The 18,525-nt window shown below is 38.6% G+C and overlaps 1 protein-coding gene across 1 annotated transcript in view; it reads right to left on the bottom strand.

Moving 5' to 3' along the window:
- The window catches only part of LOC120771553, an 85,929-nt gene that overhangs the window by 46,111 nt on the left and 21,293 nt on the right, over positions 1-18,525 (bottom strand). The window contains exon 2 of the mRNA XM_040099614.1: positions 6,410-6,717. Coding sequence (XP_039955548.1) covers positions 6,410-6,717 — 308 coding nt within the window. The remainder of the gene's footprint in view (positions 1-6,409; positions 6,718-18,525) is intronic.

Raw genomic sequence — 18,525 nt, 5'->3', positions numbered from 1 at the left:
ATTTGATCTTCCAGTTTGTATGGCAGTCATATGATATAGTGAGCCTATATCAGCGGTTCTGACAGTTAACAGCTTTTTGAGGAGAAAAGAACGAGCTCATAACTGAGAGACTAGTTTGCGTATATATAGAGGGACAATGGCTTAATTAACTCAGCTCATATACACATACATACATATTTTGGGTAGTAGAAAAAGCAATTTTATATTTCTTCAATTCAAACTTTAACTTGTTATATACCATTTTGGTAGACCACTTTTTGTCATTTTTCTGGTAGAGACATTATTCCATCAGAGTAAAACTTTTCTGGTTTCTCGCCGAAAAACTGCAACAAGTAATTTTCACAGGCTTCTCATGAAGCCAACATTACTCCATTAAGGGAGTTCTGCAAGGTCAGGGCTATTTGGTGAATGCATCAAAACTTCCCAGCCAAGCTCTCCCAGTTTTTTCCGAGTCATCAAAGATGTGTGGGGTCTAGCGTTGTCCTGATGGTAGACGAAGCTCTTTCTCTCTGTCTGTTTCAGTTCTGGCCGTTTTTTTCAATTGTTTGTTGACAGTAACATGTAGAATCAATCGCATGAACAGACTGGAGCAGCTCATAGTGAATGATTCCAATCTCTTTCCAATCCCTCCAAACACTCAGCATAATTTTCGAGACCATTTTTTGAGCTTTACCACGCTTGCACCATGATCTTTTTTGCACATTATTATCGTATTTGATCTACTTTCGTCTCCCGTTACCATTCGTTTCAGAAATAGTTCGATTTCATTTCGTTTCAGCGAAGAATCGCAGATGCTAATTCGATCCATTAAATTTTTCACAGACAACCAATGTGGTATCTAAACATCGAGCCTTTTTTTTGTAGCCAGCCTTTTTAAATGTTTCAAAACGGATTAATGATGAATGTTAAGTTCCTTAGCGATGTCATGGCTGCTTATGCGACGGTCCTGGTCAATCTTTTCCATACTTTAATCGAATTTTTCAAAGATATGATGTTCCAGAACGGAAGCGAGCGAACCATTGTTGTGCTTTACGAACTGGTGTAGCATCGTCTCTGTAAATTTCACATTTTTATTGGTGGCTTGTGGGGCATTCTTCCCTCTTTTACACGAAATTTTCAAAATACAGCGAATTTCTTCATTATTTTCACTCATTCTAGAACAGCTGTAACTGCCAACTGCCAAAAATTTTGTTTTTTTTTTTGGTTTAATGAAGCTCAAAATTTCGCCTTTCTAACACTATATGGTATGACACAATGTGATTGGTAGCATTGAAGATATACGACTGCAATGACATCTATTGACAAAATACGAACATACTTTTTCGACTACCTAATATTAGGAGCTCTAACTTTACTATGTTCTTTCATTAGTATATGGAAAGCTGTTTTTGTGGTGTAAGAAAAAATTAAATTTCGTTCGGCCCGTCCTAACGTTTGGATGTTTTGGACCGCATTCAAATGGTATTGGCTTCAAAATCGCAACATATTTAATATCTGCAACAGACAAATCTACATTTACACGCAACTGCGATACTATTTTTGACTGCCATGAATGAGACAAAGCTCCTGAAGGTATCAATTTCATTTAATTAAAAACTCAAATAAATTTATCGCATCTGACGCCCTTTGTAAGCTTTGTGACTAGGCAATCTAATTATCCAGTAATTAATAAATGCCTTTGAAACAGGAACTAATTTAAAAAAAATACAGTTTATAAATAAATAGTAGTCAGAATTACACCCTAGATACTACTTAATGACTTCGTACTAGTTCGCGTCTAAGGAAAACTTATGCAATCACAATGCTCTTCACGAAATAAGCTTAAGCTTGAACGAGTAATCAAACTATGTAGTCCTGAACTAGTGCAATACGATGAGCAATTATCGAACTCACTTCTCAAGAAGTTTTAGGCAAAACTCATAAGTCGCCTCTAAATGCAGCACACGCACACAGAAAACAGTTGAACAAATGCCCTTAATGCCGTTATGTAGGCGCAAGGATACAGTGCAAGCCCACAAGGAATACCCGTGTTCAACATATGTATGAATACAGTTATGCAGGATATAACCGCAAACTCTGTTTCACTTGATTGTGCTGCAAATTGTTTGCGGTTTTGAGGATAAAATTGCTTTTCATTAAACAGTTTGCTACCGAATTCACCAGTGTTAGTGCATTGTTGTGGTCAAGATCTTCATTAAAACGCGAGTTCATGATATAGATAAATGTGAATACTGAGACAAACTTTTAGCCAAAGATTATTTTAGGATTATATAAAACTTGTTCGCATAAAGTCAAATTTGGTGATTTCGGAAAAAGAGAGAATCCTTAGGGGTTTGAGTACTTACATGATACAATATTTAATTCAAACTTTTTGTTGGAAATTTGACGAGTTAAAGAGAGGAAAAAACACTTGGTTATAGAAAGGGTTTCATTCTACATAGCGCGGTTCTTGCTAACCGAAAGTGCGCTGAATATTTACTCAATTCTTTTAGGCAGCAATATATGTATGTAACACTTTGTGGCACCCTCTTTTAGCTAAAACTTTATTTCTCAATTTCGATAATTTTCAATCATACCTTGCCTTGGGTGACGCCTGTTCATATACACTGATGGACTTCCTAATAGAGAGAAAATAGTGTTCCGCGTCCATTTTCGATGACACGGCATGAAAAGAACACCGATGAAATTATGGGAAAGATTGACCAGGACTGTCATATAAGCAACCATGGAATCGCTAAGGAACTTAACATTCGTCATGAAACGGGTTTGAACCATTTAAAAAAGGCTGGTTACAAAAAGAGGCTCGATGCTTGGGTACCACATAAATTGTCTGTGAAAAATTTAATGGACCGAATTAACATCTGCGATTCTAGACCACACACACCTTTGATGACTCCGCAAAAACTGGGAGGGGTTGGCTGGGAAGTTTTTATGCATCCAATATATAGCCCTGGCCTTGCACCATCGGACTACCATTTGTTTCGCTCGATACAAAACTCCCTTAATGGAGTAAACTTTGCTTCAAGAAAAGCCTGTGAAAATTACTTGTCGCAGTTTTTCGCCTAGAAACCAAGTTTTAAACTGATGGAATAATGTCTCTAGCGGAAAAATAGAATAGAAGTATTCCTTCTGTTTAAATAAGTCTTAAATATATTCGAGATACTGCAATCCTGTTATAATATAAATGTAAGTGTTATTTAAACTCCTCTCAGCCTATATGTTGGCTCTCATAAAGGTATAAAAATCAGTTCGGCACACCGAAGTCGAGTGGAAGTTCTAAAACAATTTTTATATTCAAAGTTCTGTAATTGAAAGTTCTTTTAATAATCTTCTCGCACGTGCACATTGCGTTCACACACGTCGCCCGACTGTTTGCTATTGGCAGTGAACACGATGCACAGAAGTATTTAATTAATCTTAAGGGCCAGTTCACTTGCTGTATGCACATGAGGAAACTTTCGAGTTTTAATATAGCACTATTGAAAAGATTTTTAATCAAACAACGAGCAACGCGGCTAACTTCTGTGAGCGAAATGTCCAGAAAATAGTAAAACATATTCATTTAAAATACATGGAAAGCAATAGCTTAATGCGACCCAGCCGGAACTCGGTAATCGTTGCCTCTCGTTTGCATCTAAGTCTAATTATTATCAAGTTAACGAGGATAGACATAAGGCATGGCAAAAGGCAAGTCGAGGTATCTTAATTGGAAATAGGTTAAATTGGATTACTATGTATAGCCCTTGCGAAGCATAAAATGGAATCCCTGTCTTCACACCTTATAAGTTGAGAAAGTGCTTGTTACAAAGGCTTATATTAACAGCTTCTACAACATTTGGTAAAATTTTAAGCCTTACAGCTTGAAAACCAATAGAGTTTCTTTTGGTCGCCCACTCTTTGGCAATTTTCCGTTAGAGACATTATTACATCAGTTTAAAACTTTCATCGGTGTAAATCTTCATTATTTTCATTCATTTTTTAACAGCTGTAACTTTTTTTCAACTTTCCCGAATTTATTTTTTTTTTTTGGTTAAATGAAGCTTGAAATCGCACCATTCCAACACTATATGGCATGACACAATATGATTGGTAGCACTGGAGATATATGACTGCAACGACATCTATTCATCCATTCACTGATTTCTCTTTTCATACTTAATGAAGCTTGGCACTCGAAAGAGTAATTTTAAATTGTCAATCTTACTCTTTTATAATTAAATCGGCTTCACCAACATATTTTATTCCCACAGGGAAGACACGTGCACATAACAACCTTGTTAAAGCAAATTTTCTTCGGTTACACGTTGTTGTTGTTGTTGAACATCTTTAATCTGTTCGGAATGCAGTTGCATGAGTTCCTGTTTGCAAACTTTTGTTGCAAGCAAATTTAAATTAAATTTCGCTCTCGACTCACCACTCTCCACTCCTGGTTCACGCTTTGTGTGTTTATTTTATTTTTGGTTTTCCTTTTTATTTTCAGTTTACCTTTTCCTTCTCTTTATTTACTTTGTGCATGGGCAGTGCTGATTAGTTGCCATGGCGTTGCTGGCACTGTTCTGTTGTCGGTGTTGCTGTTGGTCACGATTTTTGCTGGCGAGCACAAAGTGGCTCAAGTGTTATGCAGTTATGCACATAAGCGCTCAAAAGGCGCCAGAAAAGCATTTCGTAAAATTTTTTAATCAGCATTTTTTCGATTGGCTTTCCATTTTTTGGCTTTTTAACTGTCGCTCAGGTAAGAGTTACTCGGAATAGGGGTTAATCAACCAAAGGATTTTTCAACGGTGCAAATATAATGAACTAATGGACAAACGGTTGACGTGCACCGAGGTTTAATATTAAAGGGAACCGGTATTTTTATTTTCTCTTGCTGAAAGGTTTTCCTGGTAATCTAACCGAATGCCTTAAAGACGGCACAATTACTTTTCTGACACTCAAGTATCCATCCAGAATGAGTAAGAACCGATATCTGATCATTTCACATCGAATATTTATTCCATGCGAGTAATGCTAGGCCACAAAAAGTACTAAATCGGACTGGAAATATCCCTATAGACATATTTCAATGCCAGCGACATCTACGGGGTAGATTTTTCACTAAAAAAATAACTTAATGTGAGGTAAATATGCGACTCCTGTAAACAACTTTGCCGGGAACAGGATATCTATATATAAATATTGGATTTTTCGTATTTTGTCAATAGATGTCGTTACAGTCGTATATCTCCAGTGCTGCCTATCACATTCTGTCACACCATATAGCATTGAAAAGGTGAGATTTTAAGCTTCATTTAACCTAAAAAAAAATAAATTCGGGAAAGTTGAAAAAAGTTTTCAAAAATGAGTGAAAATAATGAAGAAATTCGACGATGCTGTATCAGTTCGCGTAGCACAACAATGGCTCGCTCGCTTCCGTTCTGGAAATTTCGATGTGAAAGATGCACTTCACTCTGGTCGACCTATCGTTGAAAAAGTCGATGTAATTATGGAAAATATTGACCAGGACTGTCGTTTTAGACCGAATTAACATCTGCGATTCTTTTCTGAAACAAAATGAAATTGAACCATTTCTGAAGCGAATGGTAACAGAAGACGACAATAATGTACGAAAAAGATCATGGTCCAGGGGGGGTGAAGCTCTACAAATGGTCGCAAAGCCAAGATTGACGTCTCGAAAGGTTATGCTGAGTGTTTGGTGGAATTGGAAAGGAATCATTCACTATGAGCTACTCCAGCCTGGTCGAACGATTGATTCTACATCTTACTTTCAAGAACTGATGAGATTGAAGCAAAAACGGCCTGAACTAATCAACAGAAAGGGCTTCGTTTTCCATCAGGACAACGCTAGACCACACACATCTTTGAAGACTCGGCAAAAACTGGGAGAGCTTGGCTGGGAAGTTTTTTTGCACCCACCATACAGCTTTGACCTTGCACCATTGGACTATCATTTGCTTCGGTCAAAGCAGAACTCCCTTAATGGAATAAAGTTGGCTCCAAGCGAAGCCTGCGCAAATTACTTATCGCAGTTTTTCGCCGAGAAAACAGAAAATTTTTACATTGATGGAATAACGTCTCTAGCGGAAAAATTGCAAAAAGTGGTCGACCGAAATGGTGCATATTTGGTTCATTAAAGTTTATTATAAATAAAGAAAAATAAGTTGAAATTTTATTAGAAATGCGAAAGGAGTTTTTTGACTACCATATATATGTAGGAAAATAAGTAAAGTGGTATGACTTTGCATTCGAATGTCATTGCACAAACCTTACAAAGCACACCGAAGTTTTGTTTGGAAATATTTTAATGCCTAAAAGTTTTAATACCTAAAGCTCACTCATTCTACTTTTCAACAAATTAAAGAGCTTTCGCGTTCATCACTCTAAAAGGATTGCATCAATTTTCCTTACTTACATTTTAGATATTGCTCGTTACGGATAATTACTTTTTCGGCGTTTTTTCGCGCTTGAAAGAACCATTCGGACGTGTTGCCGAGATAATGATATTCCATGGAGAGATCCTTGGCCAGTATTGCGCCTAGGTGTGGGGCTGGCAAACGATAGGCGAACGGACAGAAAAGTCCCGACTGCGAGGGGTGCTCATTCCAATCGAAACAATTTCCAGCGGCAAAAATGTCGTCGTCGAATTCGACCATCGAAAGCACGGAAGCGTGCAGCAGATTAACGTCGGCCTGCGCAGCCGGTGCAGTCATCTTGAAAATTCTGCAAAAATGCAAATGAAAGTAATAAATTACTAAGCGCGATTTCGCCAAATGTATAGGTATATGTATGATAGTATATGTAGATGTATTAGTGTGTATAAATGATAAAGATAGTTTATGTTGCGTATACGCCCTGCAAACCGTGAATGCAGACAAGTTAGGCTGCGCGGTAATCAATTACCCCAGTTCGCAGCATGTGAAAATTGTCACATTTACCAGATTTCACCGTTATACAACTTTCAACATAAGCGGAAGTACCGCATACGTCACTTGCATGATGGTAAAATAGAAGAAAATAGACTTGTTGAAAAATCAGAATACAAACTGTATTCATGAGAGCAAATTGACATTTCCAAAAGTCAATTTGCCACGCGACGTGGCAGATGCGAAACAATGCCGTTATAAAAAGCAGGGCAAATGTGCTTATTTACATTTAATTATGCTAATTTGCAATACTCATAAATTGCGAACGCGCTGCAACACTCGTCGGAAGCTGTAAAGATATGCAAGGGAAAAGCAAAAAACAACAAAACAAAAATGAAGAAAAAGAAAAAATAAAAAGGTAAAAATTAAAAACAAAAGACCGCCAGCATAATGGTAAATAAACCGCTACATAACCCCGACAATCAAGTAATCGAGGGCCACAATGGGAAGCAATGCGAATTCACAAGTGCCAGAAAGGGGGCAGTAGACTCTTGTCGGGGTGAGGATGGAAATAGCTTACAATTAATGCAGATTAAAAATAAACTGTGTCGCTTGATAGAAGCAATTAGTTTGATTGAAATGCAAGTAACGCCTGCGCTAATGTGCCGGCTGTAGGCTATCAACTGTCAGGCCAGAGGAAGTTGTTTCCAACAATGAAATATGTACGAAGTTGTTTACTGAGAAACTTGCTTGTGTTTTTGCTCACAATCAATTTAAATGCTTCTATTCGCTTGGAAAAGTATTTACTGAATGTCACTATTTTTATATGCCTATATATAGTTACCGTTAACATGCTGAATGTCTGTGTTTTCACTGAGAGACATATTTCTTCATAAAGTGTTTATTTATTCATGAATATCTATTTGGTCTCCTTCAAAGAAATCACTCCCAGATATATTGAACTTCTGCCAACGTCTTTTCCAATCCTCAAAATACTTAAAAAAGTAATTTTGAGATCTTGTTTAGTTTCCCTTCAATGCAAATTTTAGTTCCTCAATAGTAGCGTGGCGTCATCCTTTCATTGGCTTTAATTTTTGGGAATGGAACCTGGTCCCCGGTTTTGATGAATACATATTCATTATTCTCCGTATGACGCTTTGCAAAGAACTATCTGGGTCGTCGTGGACTGAGTTCAACATCTCCCGAGGAATGTCAACACGACGTTGTTTGTGTTCGTAAGTGAGCAATTCCGGCACAAACTTCGCGGTGATCCGACTCATACATGAATCATTAGTTAAAATCGAAAGGCACGAGCCAATAGATATGTTTACAGGGTTTGTCCGGAAAGTAGTGGGACTGAGTCGATTTAAAAAATTTATTGAATCAGTCGTTACAATTCTTTAAAAACTTTAAAAATAGGCTCCTTCTGCGTCGATGCAGTGCTGCCAGGGCGATTTCCAAGCATTGAAAGAGCCACGAACGGCTTTCTCCGGAATAGCCATGAGAGCCGAGGTGTATGGATCCCCTCTGCCGTCTCAAAATGCTTGCCTTTCATCGGCCTTTTCAGGCAAGGAAACAAAACAAAGTCCGGGGGCTTCATCTGGGCTGTAGGGCGAGCCGGGACGTTGTCGTGGTACAACTTCCAATCGGCTGCAATGTCTTTCGGACCCGATTGATCCTTTGTCTGAGTCTCTTCAGGACTTCCACGTAAGACTTGGCATTGACGCTTTGTCCAGGAGAAACAAATTCATGAGGGACGATGCCTTTGATGTTTAAAAAGACAAAAGCATCGTTTTCATTTTGAATATCCTCATTCTTCCATTTTTTTGGGCGAGGAGACGCCGGCGTGTGCCACTCGGAAGATTGCCTTTTTGTTTCGGGATCATACTCATCTGAGTAAGAATGCTTTATCTCATCAAACGCCTCCGCCGCAGATTAACAGAGTTTCACACAGAATTTAATAGCGTACCCCTGCTTTAACGAATGCTGCATTTTCGGCTTGCTCCACATGACTCTCCAGGTGCTCGAAGACAACTGACCAACCGTTCGTTAGCTAGGAACACCCTCTACCGAATCCATTTACTGTGCGCACGTTCCGAAGTACAGTTGCCGCGGAAGAAAATCAGTCCTATTATTTTCCGGACCAACCCTGTAGTTCATCAGCAGTTTCTCTAATGGTGACTCGACGATTGGCGAACTAAAACTCCAAAAAGCGTTGGGATGCCGGCCCTAAGCACAATACCTGCCAAACACTCCAACTGACCGATCTTGGCAGCATAAGTAAGGCATATGAATACCAACATAACGCCATAAAAAATCGAAAATAAATGACCTGCAAAAACTCAAAACTCACGATACTTTTTTACAAACCTCGTCTTCTATTCAGGGTATAAAAAAGTCATGTTTCAAACACTCAACATAACTGTTCATGCAAGTTTGCCTCCACTTGGTTAGATATAACATCTTTTCTCAATTCCTCGCGCCCTAGTGCGAAGCCATCAACATAAATATTAGTCCGCATATAATTAAATGAATTAAATGAGGGTTTACAGCTACTGCAAAGCCACTGAAATATGGCACGTTATCCTGTTCCAAAGCGTGCTGATTCCATGCCAAAAGTTCATACAATTTACTCAGATATTTCATGCAATTATTATGCGGAAATAAAATTAAATGAATGGCTTCAGCTCAACGGAAAACGGCAAAAAAGTTCGTCGTTCGCAAGAAATTAAAAGTTCTACGAGCGCAGAAGACACGTATGTGCGTGTGTGTGTGTATGAGTAAGCTACAGCAGAAGCTTTTTGTCTCCGCGCCATACGTCATAAATCTGCCGGCGCTGTAAATTATCCGTTTTTTGTTGTGGTCGCCGGTTTAATAAGCGCAAAGGAGAAAAGCAATATTTCACACGCTCCACACACAGACACTCAGTGCCAGCGCCTTCGATGCTTTTTAACCGTGCACTATTGCTTTCGTATTGTTGTTTTTTTGGCATTGTTGCTGCTTAAATTATGATAATTAACTGTGCTTGCCAACAGCAAATTACCGCAACATAATTTATAATGAAAGCGAACTCTTCCTTTGTCAAGTTGCTTGTAATTACCATTGGCTAACCGAATGTAATCACCGGGAGGCATGTTTTTTTTGGTGAAACTGATTTTCATACCTGCAGTGTCTTCGCAGATCAACTTTATAGAGTTTTTGGTTAGTTCTGAGGAAAAATTTAATGAAGTTGGCAACAGCTGTGCAACCTCATCCTTCCGATAGAAGCGTTTCTGCTAATTGACTATTAGAGCACACCATTTAACGGTAAAATTCAGTGAATTCAATTTAAAACATAGACGGCAGCTGCAGTACTGCGCCAAGTCCTAGCTAGCACACTTTAAGACACTCTTGCCTTGCACATTAACACTTAATCCCGCCCCAGAGAGCTGCTCGAGAAGCGTGCGTTTGTGCGCAATTGAGATTTGCTGAAACAAAACCTCGAGTGACGTTACTAAGACACTTCACTTGCAGTCACTTCAACGTACTTGCCGACAAAAAAGAAACTAGAAAAATATTTAAGCTGCAAAATAACAAAGGAAATGGCGAGTGAGCGTGAGACTGGATTGCACGTACACAGTTGCAAGTGTTGAGCGCTCTGCTATGTGATTCTACTTTAGATTGATGCAAATGCGCACCGTTACTTGCGAGGCGCTCATATGAAAGCAGGTGTGTAAGGCACCCACTAGGAAAACTTTGGGTTGCCAAAAGCGTGGACTTTGAGCATTTTGATTTATAATTTATAAATATTTGGAATTTCCAATTAAAATGCCAAATCAATCAAATAAAATGCTAACTGATTTTGCTATTTTGTCACACTTTTGCTTAGGTCATACTGAAAATTTAGTTTTGTGGTGAAAGTGTACGCAAATGATCACAGTCGAGAGTAGCGAACTAGTTACAAACTAGTTACCAACTAGTTACCAATTTTTTTTTAAGTTATTTATAAATTCGCTCAGCTGTGCGGACCTAAATAGTGGCAGCAGCTAGACAAAACTTTCTCTTCTGGGTTCTTATCCGTAGTATATATCCATATTATATAGAACATATATCCACTTTCGTGTAAACAGCATATATAGTATATGCTTTTGCTATATGTATGGCTTTGTAGTCAATACCTGTATGAGAAGCTCTTAGGAAACTAACTGTTTTGCAATTCGTAGGCACACTTTAATCCCCTTTGAGCGATTTAGATTCAAATGGTGGGAAAGTGAGCTATTTAGGATGCAGGTACTTCTTACCAGAAAAAAATGTGTTGTTTGTGCATGCAATCTGAATTGGCGAGTGAGATGCAATATTTCACGCAAAAACATATCATATGTATACTGCGCTTATGTTTTGAGAGACAGAAAAGAGCTGGGTATTCGCTGAAGCTACAGGGTGAGCTAAATGCAAACTAATTAAATTTTGCTAAGAACAATAAACATTTTTTCCTTAAATTTGAACGAGAAATTTGTCTGGCCATTTTGACCTTAAAAAAATTGAAGAACGAGTTTGCTTGAAATTTTGGTGAGTCTACTTTACCATGAACATAAATAATAGAGTGGCTAAAAACATTCAGAGAAGGTCATGAAGTCATCAAATATCTCTATTAGTGACGATAACATCGAAAAGGTTAAAGAAAAGTGCTTGAAAATCGTTGTGTTGTCATCAGGGAGATAGCAGAGGCCCTACACTTCTCCCATAGATCGACGTAACACATTTTGGTTAACGTTGTGTGAACAAAGCGTTTCGTACCAGAAGCCTGGAATCTTTTGCAAAATGGACGGCGAGTAGACGTTCAACAATGTAGCAAACGATACAACAAAGCTCGCTGAAGGCTCGGCTAGAATGGCGGCTATAGGCCTCACTATAACAAGGGTATACAAATTGTCAAAAGGATTCTATTTTGAAAGAAAAAATAAAGGATTATATTAAAATATTTAAAAATGTGTTGTATTTTTGTGAGTCCGGGTCAAATTTAATCAGATAGATTTTGTTTAACAATAAGTTCTTGTTACGTTTCCTCTTTCCCCGTAAGATGTAACCCACGTCGTAGAAAAGTTAACAGCTTTGGCAAATTTTGTAAATCTTTTTCCTAGGATGATCTTGGATAGACAAAACTGTGCTTAGTGACAAATGATGTTCGCCTTGGCAGAGACTGGGAAGCAAAGAATTCCACATGCCAATTTAATGACGGAATTAAGGTCTGGAACTGAAGAAATGAATTTAAGTTCTCCCCACGCTCAGCTGGATGGAATGATTTGCCGCAAAAGCTCTTTCTTTTTGGTATAATGCGTCTATAACTCTCGTTCCCGACGAGTAAAGCCACGAGAGAGAGACCACTAAGACCTCGAATAAAAGTTTCGACCGAAGCCACAACCAATTAGTTGATGAAATAAACTATTCATTGATAAAAAAAACACTAAATTTTATTCACTTTATTTAACATAAACCTTCCTTTAGGCCGCCCTGTTCGCGCTTTCGGAAGAATTCGACTATGAATTTGTCTTAAATACTCGAGAGCTGCTTATGTGCAGCAGAAGGGCGAAAACAGACGAAATACACACAAATTTGCTGGGCGAAAGAGCTGACGACAGCAAATTTAAATATCTGCGAATATAACAAGTTTGGAGAACTGCGCTCACACACAACCACAGACACCCACACCAAACCACATATAAACACGCTGCTAACTCGCGCAAGCTAAATGCAATTACTTCTTGGCAATTGCGATGATGCGCGACACAAACACGCACGCACACTGACGCGCCCGAGTACATTTCGACACATGTGTGTGTTGTTAAGCACGACTGTTGTAGGTGTGTAAGTGTGTGAGGGTGCGCGCACATAAAATTGCACGCAATTTCTAACGCCATAAGCTGTCGTCTGTCTTTCTGTCGCAGCAGCTGTCACTGCAGTTGCCCTCTGCTCTCTGCCCTCGGCCATCCACGATGCGCACAGACACCTGGCCGTGGTGTAGGTGCCGCAGCTACATGCAAGTACATCTACCACACATAAATTCGTGGCGCCACATTGTAGCGAATTGCAAGTACATGGCTGCAGCAGCTGTAGTTGTTGTTGTTATTTTAATCTCATGCCAGCGTTAGTGTGTAAAGCCACTATTATCTAACATCAAGTTGGATTATATTCTTGGCAAAGCACTCTGCAGAGCTAAACGCGCTGGCTGCAGCTGGAACCCGGTTTGAGGCGAAGGGGCTAATGGTGAAGCTGCAGCTTCGTGGCGAGGCGGAAAGAGGGTGTCGCTTTCATGAAATGTTGCGGCTATTGTTGCTGACTGGTTTGTGTGTAATTCAACACCGGTACTGTCTAAGTTTTTGTTACTGCTTATATACATATATGTATGTACATTAGAGCAGGTCGATATAAAGAAAGCCAAGGAAAACGAAAAATTTCGTATGCGGGAAATCTTCGACGGATAATCTGAACAACTTTACCTTAGAGAGTATGGGTCCAAAACCGAATGAAAGATAATACATAGGTGCATTTTCATATTCTATTGATTGTTTGTCGAAATCGGGCAGTTCGGACAGCTATGTATATCGGTTTAAAAATCACTCACTCGAAACCGGCTTTAGACTCATAGTCCCTGAGTCAAAGTTGTTCAGAATGATACGTAGATCGCTTACGCGATTTTGTAGAAAAAAACTTTACCCGCTCTGATGTACATATGTATACCACCAATGGACTCGTACGAGTACAGTAAGTACCCATGATAAGCGACAGAACCGTGAAAATTGCAGCCATTTTGATTGAGTGATTTCCGAGAGGTCTTCAGACACTTTCTGGCAGGTATCCGCTTACAGTTATTATTATTAAAGCCACAGCTGTGATGAAGCAGCTTTCAACTTCCCTTGGTTTTGGATTGAATTTGTTCATAAAACAATCCTTTCAATATATAACAAGAATGTTCAAAAATATACAAAGTCCATTAGAAGCTACGAAGAAAGCTCCAAGTAAATAATTATACGGTAGTTGCAATGCCTTAAATTCATAGGAGAACTATTATAAATCATCAAGTAATGAGTTTTAGAAATAGAATGTAAAAATTACTACCATTTCTATTACTTTTGTGCATCGCTTGGATGGAGTCGGTGCACTGCAGTCCTTTTTTTCTTAGTTCCTTTACCATGGAAATACCGTTCTTAATCAAAAAAAAAAAACTCTGGTAGAGTTTGATGCTATTGTATGGTGAAAATGAATGCTTATTCTTGTAGAGAATGAACCGACCTAAATTGACTCGTTCAAAAATTATTCGAGGTCTTGAATCGCAAAAAAACTCATTTACATTTTTTTTTATTTTGACGCCTCGAAAAGTTATGCTGAGTGTTTTGTTGGATTGGAAAGGAATCATCCACTATGAGCTGCTCCAGTCTGGTCAAACGATTGATTTTACATTTTAAAGTCAACAACTGATCAACAGAAAGAGCTTCAACTGATCAACAGAAACGGCTTCTTCTTCCATCAGGACAACGCTAGACCACACACAGCTTTGATGACTCGGCAAAAACTGGGACAGCTTGGCTGGGAAGTTTTGATGCATCCACCATATAGCCCTGACCTTGCACGATCGGACTACCATTTGTTTCGGTCATTGCAGAACTCCCCTAATGAAGTAAAGTTGGTATCAAGAAAAGCTTGTGAAAATTACTTGTCGCAGTTTTTTGCCGAGAAACCAGAAAAGTTTCACACTGATGGAATAATGTCTCTAGCGGAAAAATGCCAAAAAGTGGTCGACCAAAATAGTACATATTTGGTTTATTAAAGTTCATTATAAATATAAAAAAAATAAGTTGAAGTTCAATTAAAACTACGAAAAGATTTTCGACTACCCAATATAATGACATACATAGTTGGAACTGTTAAAAATATTAGAGTTTTTATTTTTTTATAAAATTGTTGATTTTATTACTGTTCTTATAGTAGAACTCAAAAATTCTCTGGTAAGTCACAAAGCGAGCTTGCTAATTACTTCACTCAGAAACTCAACTCACTTCTTTTTACCATTGGCCGTTTGTTTCATTGGTGCTCCCCAAAATTTCTAAGATTTATTGGAAGCCAAACATAATAATATGCGGAGTGGCTCTATCAGCTGAAGTGATTGATTTATTCGACGATGGTAACTAAGCAATTCTCATAAATGTACCAAGTCCACTTACCGCATAAAACATAAAGATATAGGTATAAGTATATTCGCATTTTCTTAACAACTCTTAGAAACAAGGAAATGCGATGAGCTCCCATGTGTCTATGCGTTTGAACACAATCAGATCTCTAATAAATAACGACATATACAGCGTGTAGACTTTTCCCCTTCTGCATATGTGTATGTAGAATCTTACGCCAACATACCGCATTTATACCCGCGCACGTACTGTAAATTTACGTGTATGTATGTATGTGTATGTACATACATATGAGGATGTTATTACTGTTTTGCAAATCATACATTTTAGGCAAATTTTAGTCAACCTTGCAACCCCTTTCCGCAGCAGCTTTCACTCCTTTATTTGTTGCAACAAACTGATTTTTTTTCTATTTCTCCCTCCAACGCTCCTGCCCATGTGCAGTGCTGTAAATTATGCAAATTTGAGTACACATTTTGCATAATTCAATGGAAAATGACTCGTCGCTTATCTCGACGCCGCACAGTTTCCGAAGAGCAGGGGAAGGGAGAAAAAGTTTTTCTTCAAAGTATGCTTTTTCCATTACTTATGTGCACATAAATTTGAAATCTAAATAATTTACTTTATGTAAGTGAATAAAAGATCTGCTCAAGCACACTAGTAAAGGCTGTAAGTGAATGAAAAGGGCGCGGCTTAAAATGACGAGGGTTCCTTTGGGCTTCATATGCGAAGGCATGTTTTGCTGTAAAGGTTAACCCGCGTGTAAAATTTGTTTGATTTAAGAAATTGCGATGAAAGTTCAGACTGTTGCACATATGAGCAATGAAATTAAAGTTTGCCAAAGGGGTAGACTCTACATGGTAATTTATTGCGAAATTATAATTGAAGATCTATGACAGTACATTTTTTACTTATGGGCAAGTCTTGACGTAAATAATGACCTGACGTTGTTCCTTATTGGTTTTTGGCGTTGGATTTCAACAACTGGGTTTTCAATTTGTATTTATTTAAGGAAAGTTTTGCTGCGGATTGGCTTATGAAAGGCAAAAGGGTCGATGGAAAAGTCTTCTTTCTACGCTTCACGCTGATTTGTGTTCAACAAGTCCCAGAAAATATCCCCAAATTGTTGAAAGATGCAAATTTAGATTGTAATGTCAGCCCCTCTGTTCCGCAAATTAATTTGAATTAAATAAGTAAGGAAAGGCTAAGTTCAGGTGTAACCGAACATTTTACACTTTCGCAACGTGCAAAAGCCAAAGCCGAGGAAAACACTTTCGGAATTTCAATAATATATCTCCCAGCTAGACCGATATTTTAGGTGAAAAGTTCGCAATAAAAACTGGCGTCCACATATTCGCTGTCTGGAGGCTGGAATAGTTTGGTCTGATTTGAATAATTTTTAGTCACACATTAAACGCAATATTCATGAAACGTTTATTAGAAAGTTAATGATTCAGATGGAATTTGATATGGAGTTATATGAAAAGTAGGCATGGTAGCTCGTTTGCACCAACTTTTGCATTGTAACATAGGAATATCAGGATAACATTGGGTAGTCGAAAAAGTCTTTTCGTATTTCTAATCTCACTTCAACTTTTTTTTTATATTTATAAAAATAATTATACGACTGCAACGACATCTGTTGGCAAACTACAAAAAGACTTTTTTGACTACCCAATATTACCTACCGAATTTGGTAGAAATCGGTCGAGTAGGTCCCAAGATAAGGATTTTCACCTAAATGTGGGCAGCAGCAAGACCATGGTCTAAATTTGACACCAGCTCCTATAAAGCCTCTCGTAGAATCTGGCGATTAGACGGTGTTATAGTCTAAAATCAGCCATTTTCATAGGGTGTGTACAATATATATTTGCCGGAGAAACTTTAGTCATTAAAGTGAATGGTTTTAGAGATAAGATATACATTGAACTTATTTAAGGGTGGAGTCCTTACTTTTAAAAAAGTGGTCCGATTTCGACCAACTGCAGTACTAACCTCAATCAAGATATCTCAATTTTTCCTAAAGTTATCGCTTACACGAACGGATAGACGGACAGACAGATACTCAGAATTGAGCTCGTCTCGTCATTCGGATGATTTATGTAAGTGTATAGTGTTATAGTATAACTCGATTATTTTTAAGTTGTACAAATAACCGTTAGGTGAACAAAACTGCTATACTCTTTAACAACACGTTGCAAAAGTGTAGAAAGGTGCCGTTATTAAAGATTATGATTGCATGACTCCTATTTGACTTAAAACTCAACAAAACTCCGTTGATCGCTATGCGCGTTGTTTGTGTTTGCAAATAGACAGGCAAACGCATCTTTAAGATAAATGTTGCTTATACGCACCGTAAGCCACAACGAAAATCCTTCTAAATGCAGAAAAATAACATTCACGTAATTATATTATTGCGCCATGCCTACTGTTTTTACAATCAAGTTGTGTTGGCTTTCTGTTGGCCTTTTTTAAATAAAATTATCGGATTATATTTGTATTGAAAGGTGCGAATATGATCCCCAATTCTGGCATTTGAGTATTTTAGCATTAGATGCGCCCAACCATTCTGCACCCCCACGCAGCCTAACCCAATTACACAAAGCAAAAGTCCGTCTTTTCTTCGCTTAATTCAATGCCTTTATTGCGAATTTCACCTTTTCTAAATTGTTTGTGCCGGAATCGACGAGTTTAAAGCAAACCGAATCGTGTGCGGTGCTAAGAAGTGGGCAGCAGCAGCCAGCCATGCTCCCAGCCTGTGGCTCGATTTAATTATTCACGCTATGCCTCCCACTGAGCTGGCTCTTTGCCTTTTCACTACCGTTTCATCTGCGTTTTGTGTACCTTTCGCTTTGCATCGAGTGAAAGGATTTGCCGGCGAGCGCTGCAGACAGCCTCGCTTGATTCGCATGCCGCACAAAAGCATCATTTCGTGGAAAAAAGCGGCTGAATGCCGAGGAGACCGAAGAGAGCGCGGCGGATGATGGCAGTGTGGCAACATAGTTGCAGATAGTCCGTGCTCAAGAGGCGTCGCCGGCGAAGGGTCGCTTGGCGGCTGAGGTTTCAGCTATTTCGCATTATTGCTGTTGTTGTCACGCAGGTGTTAGACTCGAGTGTTCCTAGACGCCGGCACTCATTCCGCATTCTACGTCCTTTTAATAGTACATATGTGTGTGTGTGTGTGTGCGCTTAGTCCCAAAATACAGGTATTTATTTGTTTGCGATGTTTATAGGCGTCTGTGCGTTTGTTGCTGGAGTTTCGGTGTTGTGGTGCAAACAAAGGCGTCCTGCTGGAAACCTTTCAGCCGTGAGTTGAACCAATAAATCTCTGTTTGAAAGGATTCGCACACATTGAGATTTGGCGTGACAATCAAAGAAATATTGCCTTTTTCAAACTTCAATTCAAACACAGACTCACACACGTCTCTTGCAAGGAGGTTTTTATTGAGAATGCTAAGAGGCACTTAAAGCACTCGGAAAATTCTGGTTATGTTTTAAGT

The sequence above is a fragment of the Bactrocera tryoni genome, chromosome 3, assembly GCF_016617805.1.
Source record: "Bactrocera tryoni isolate S06 chromosome 3, CSIRO_BtryS06_freeze2, whole genome shotgun sequence".
Taxonomy (NCBI): Eukaryota; Metazoa; Arthropoda; class Insecta; order Diptera; family Tephritidae; genus Bactrocera; species Bactrocera tryoni.
This window is presented reverse-complemented; position numbering and strand designations above follow the sequence as displayed.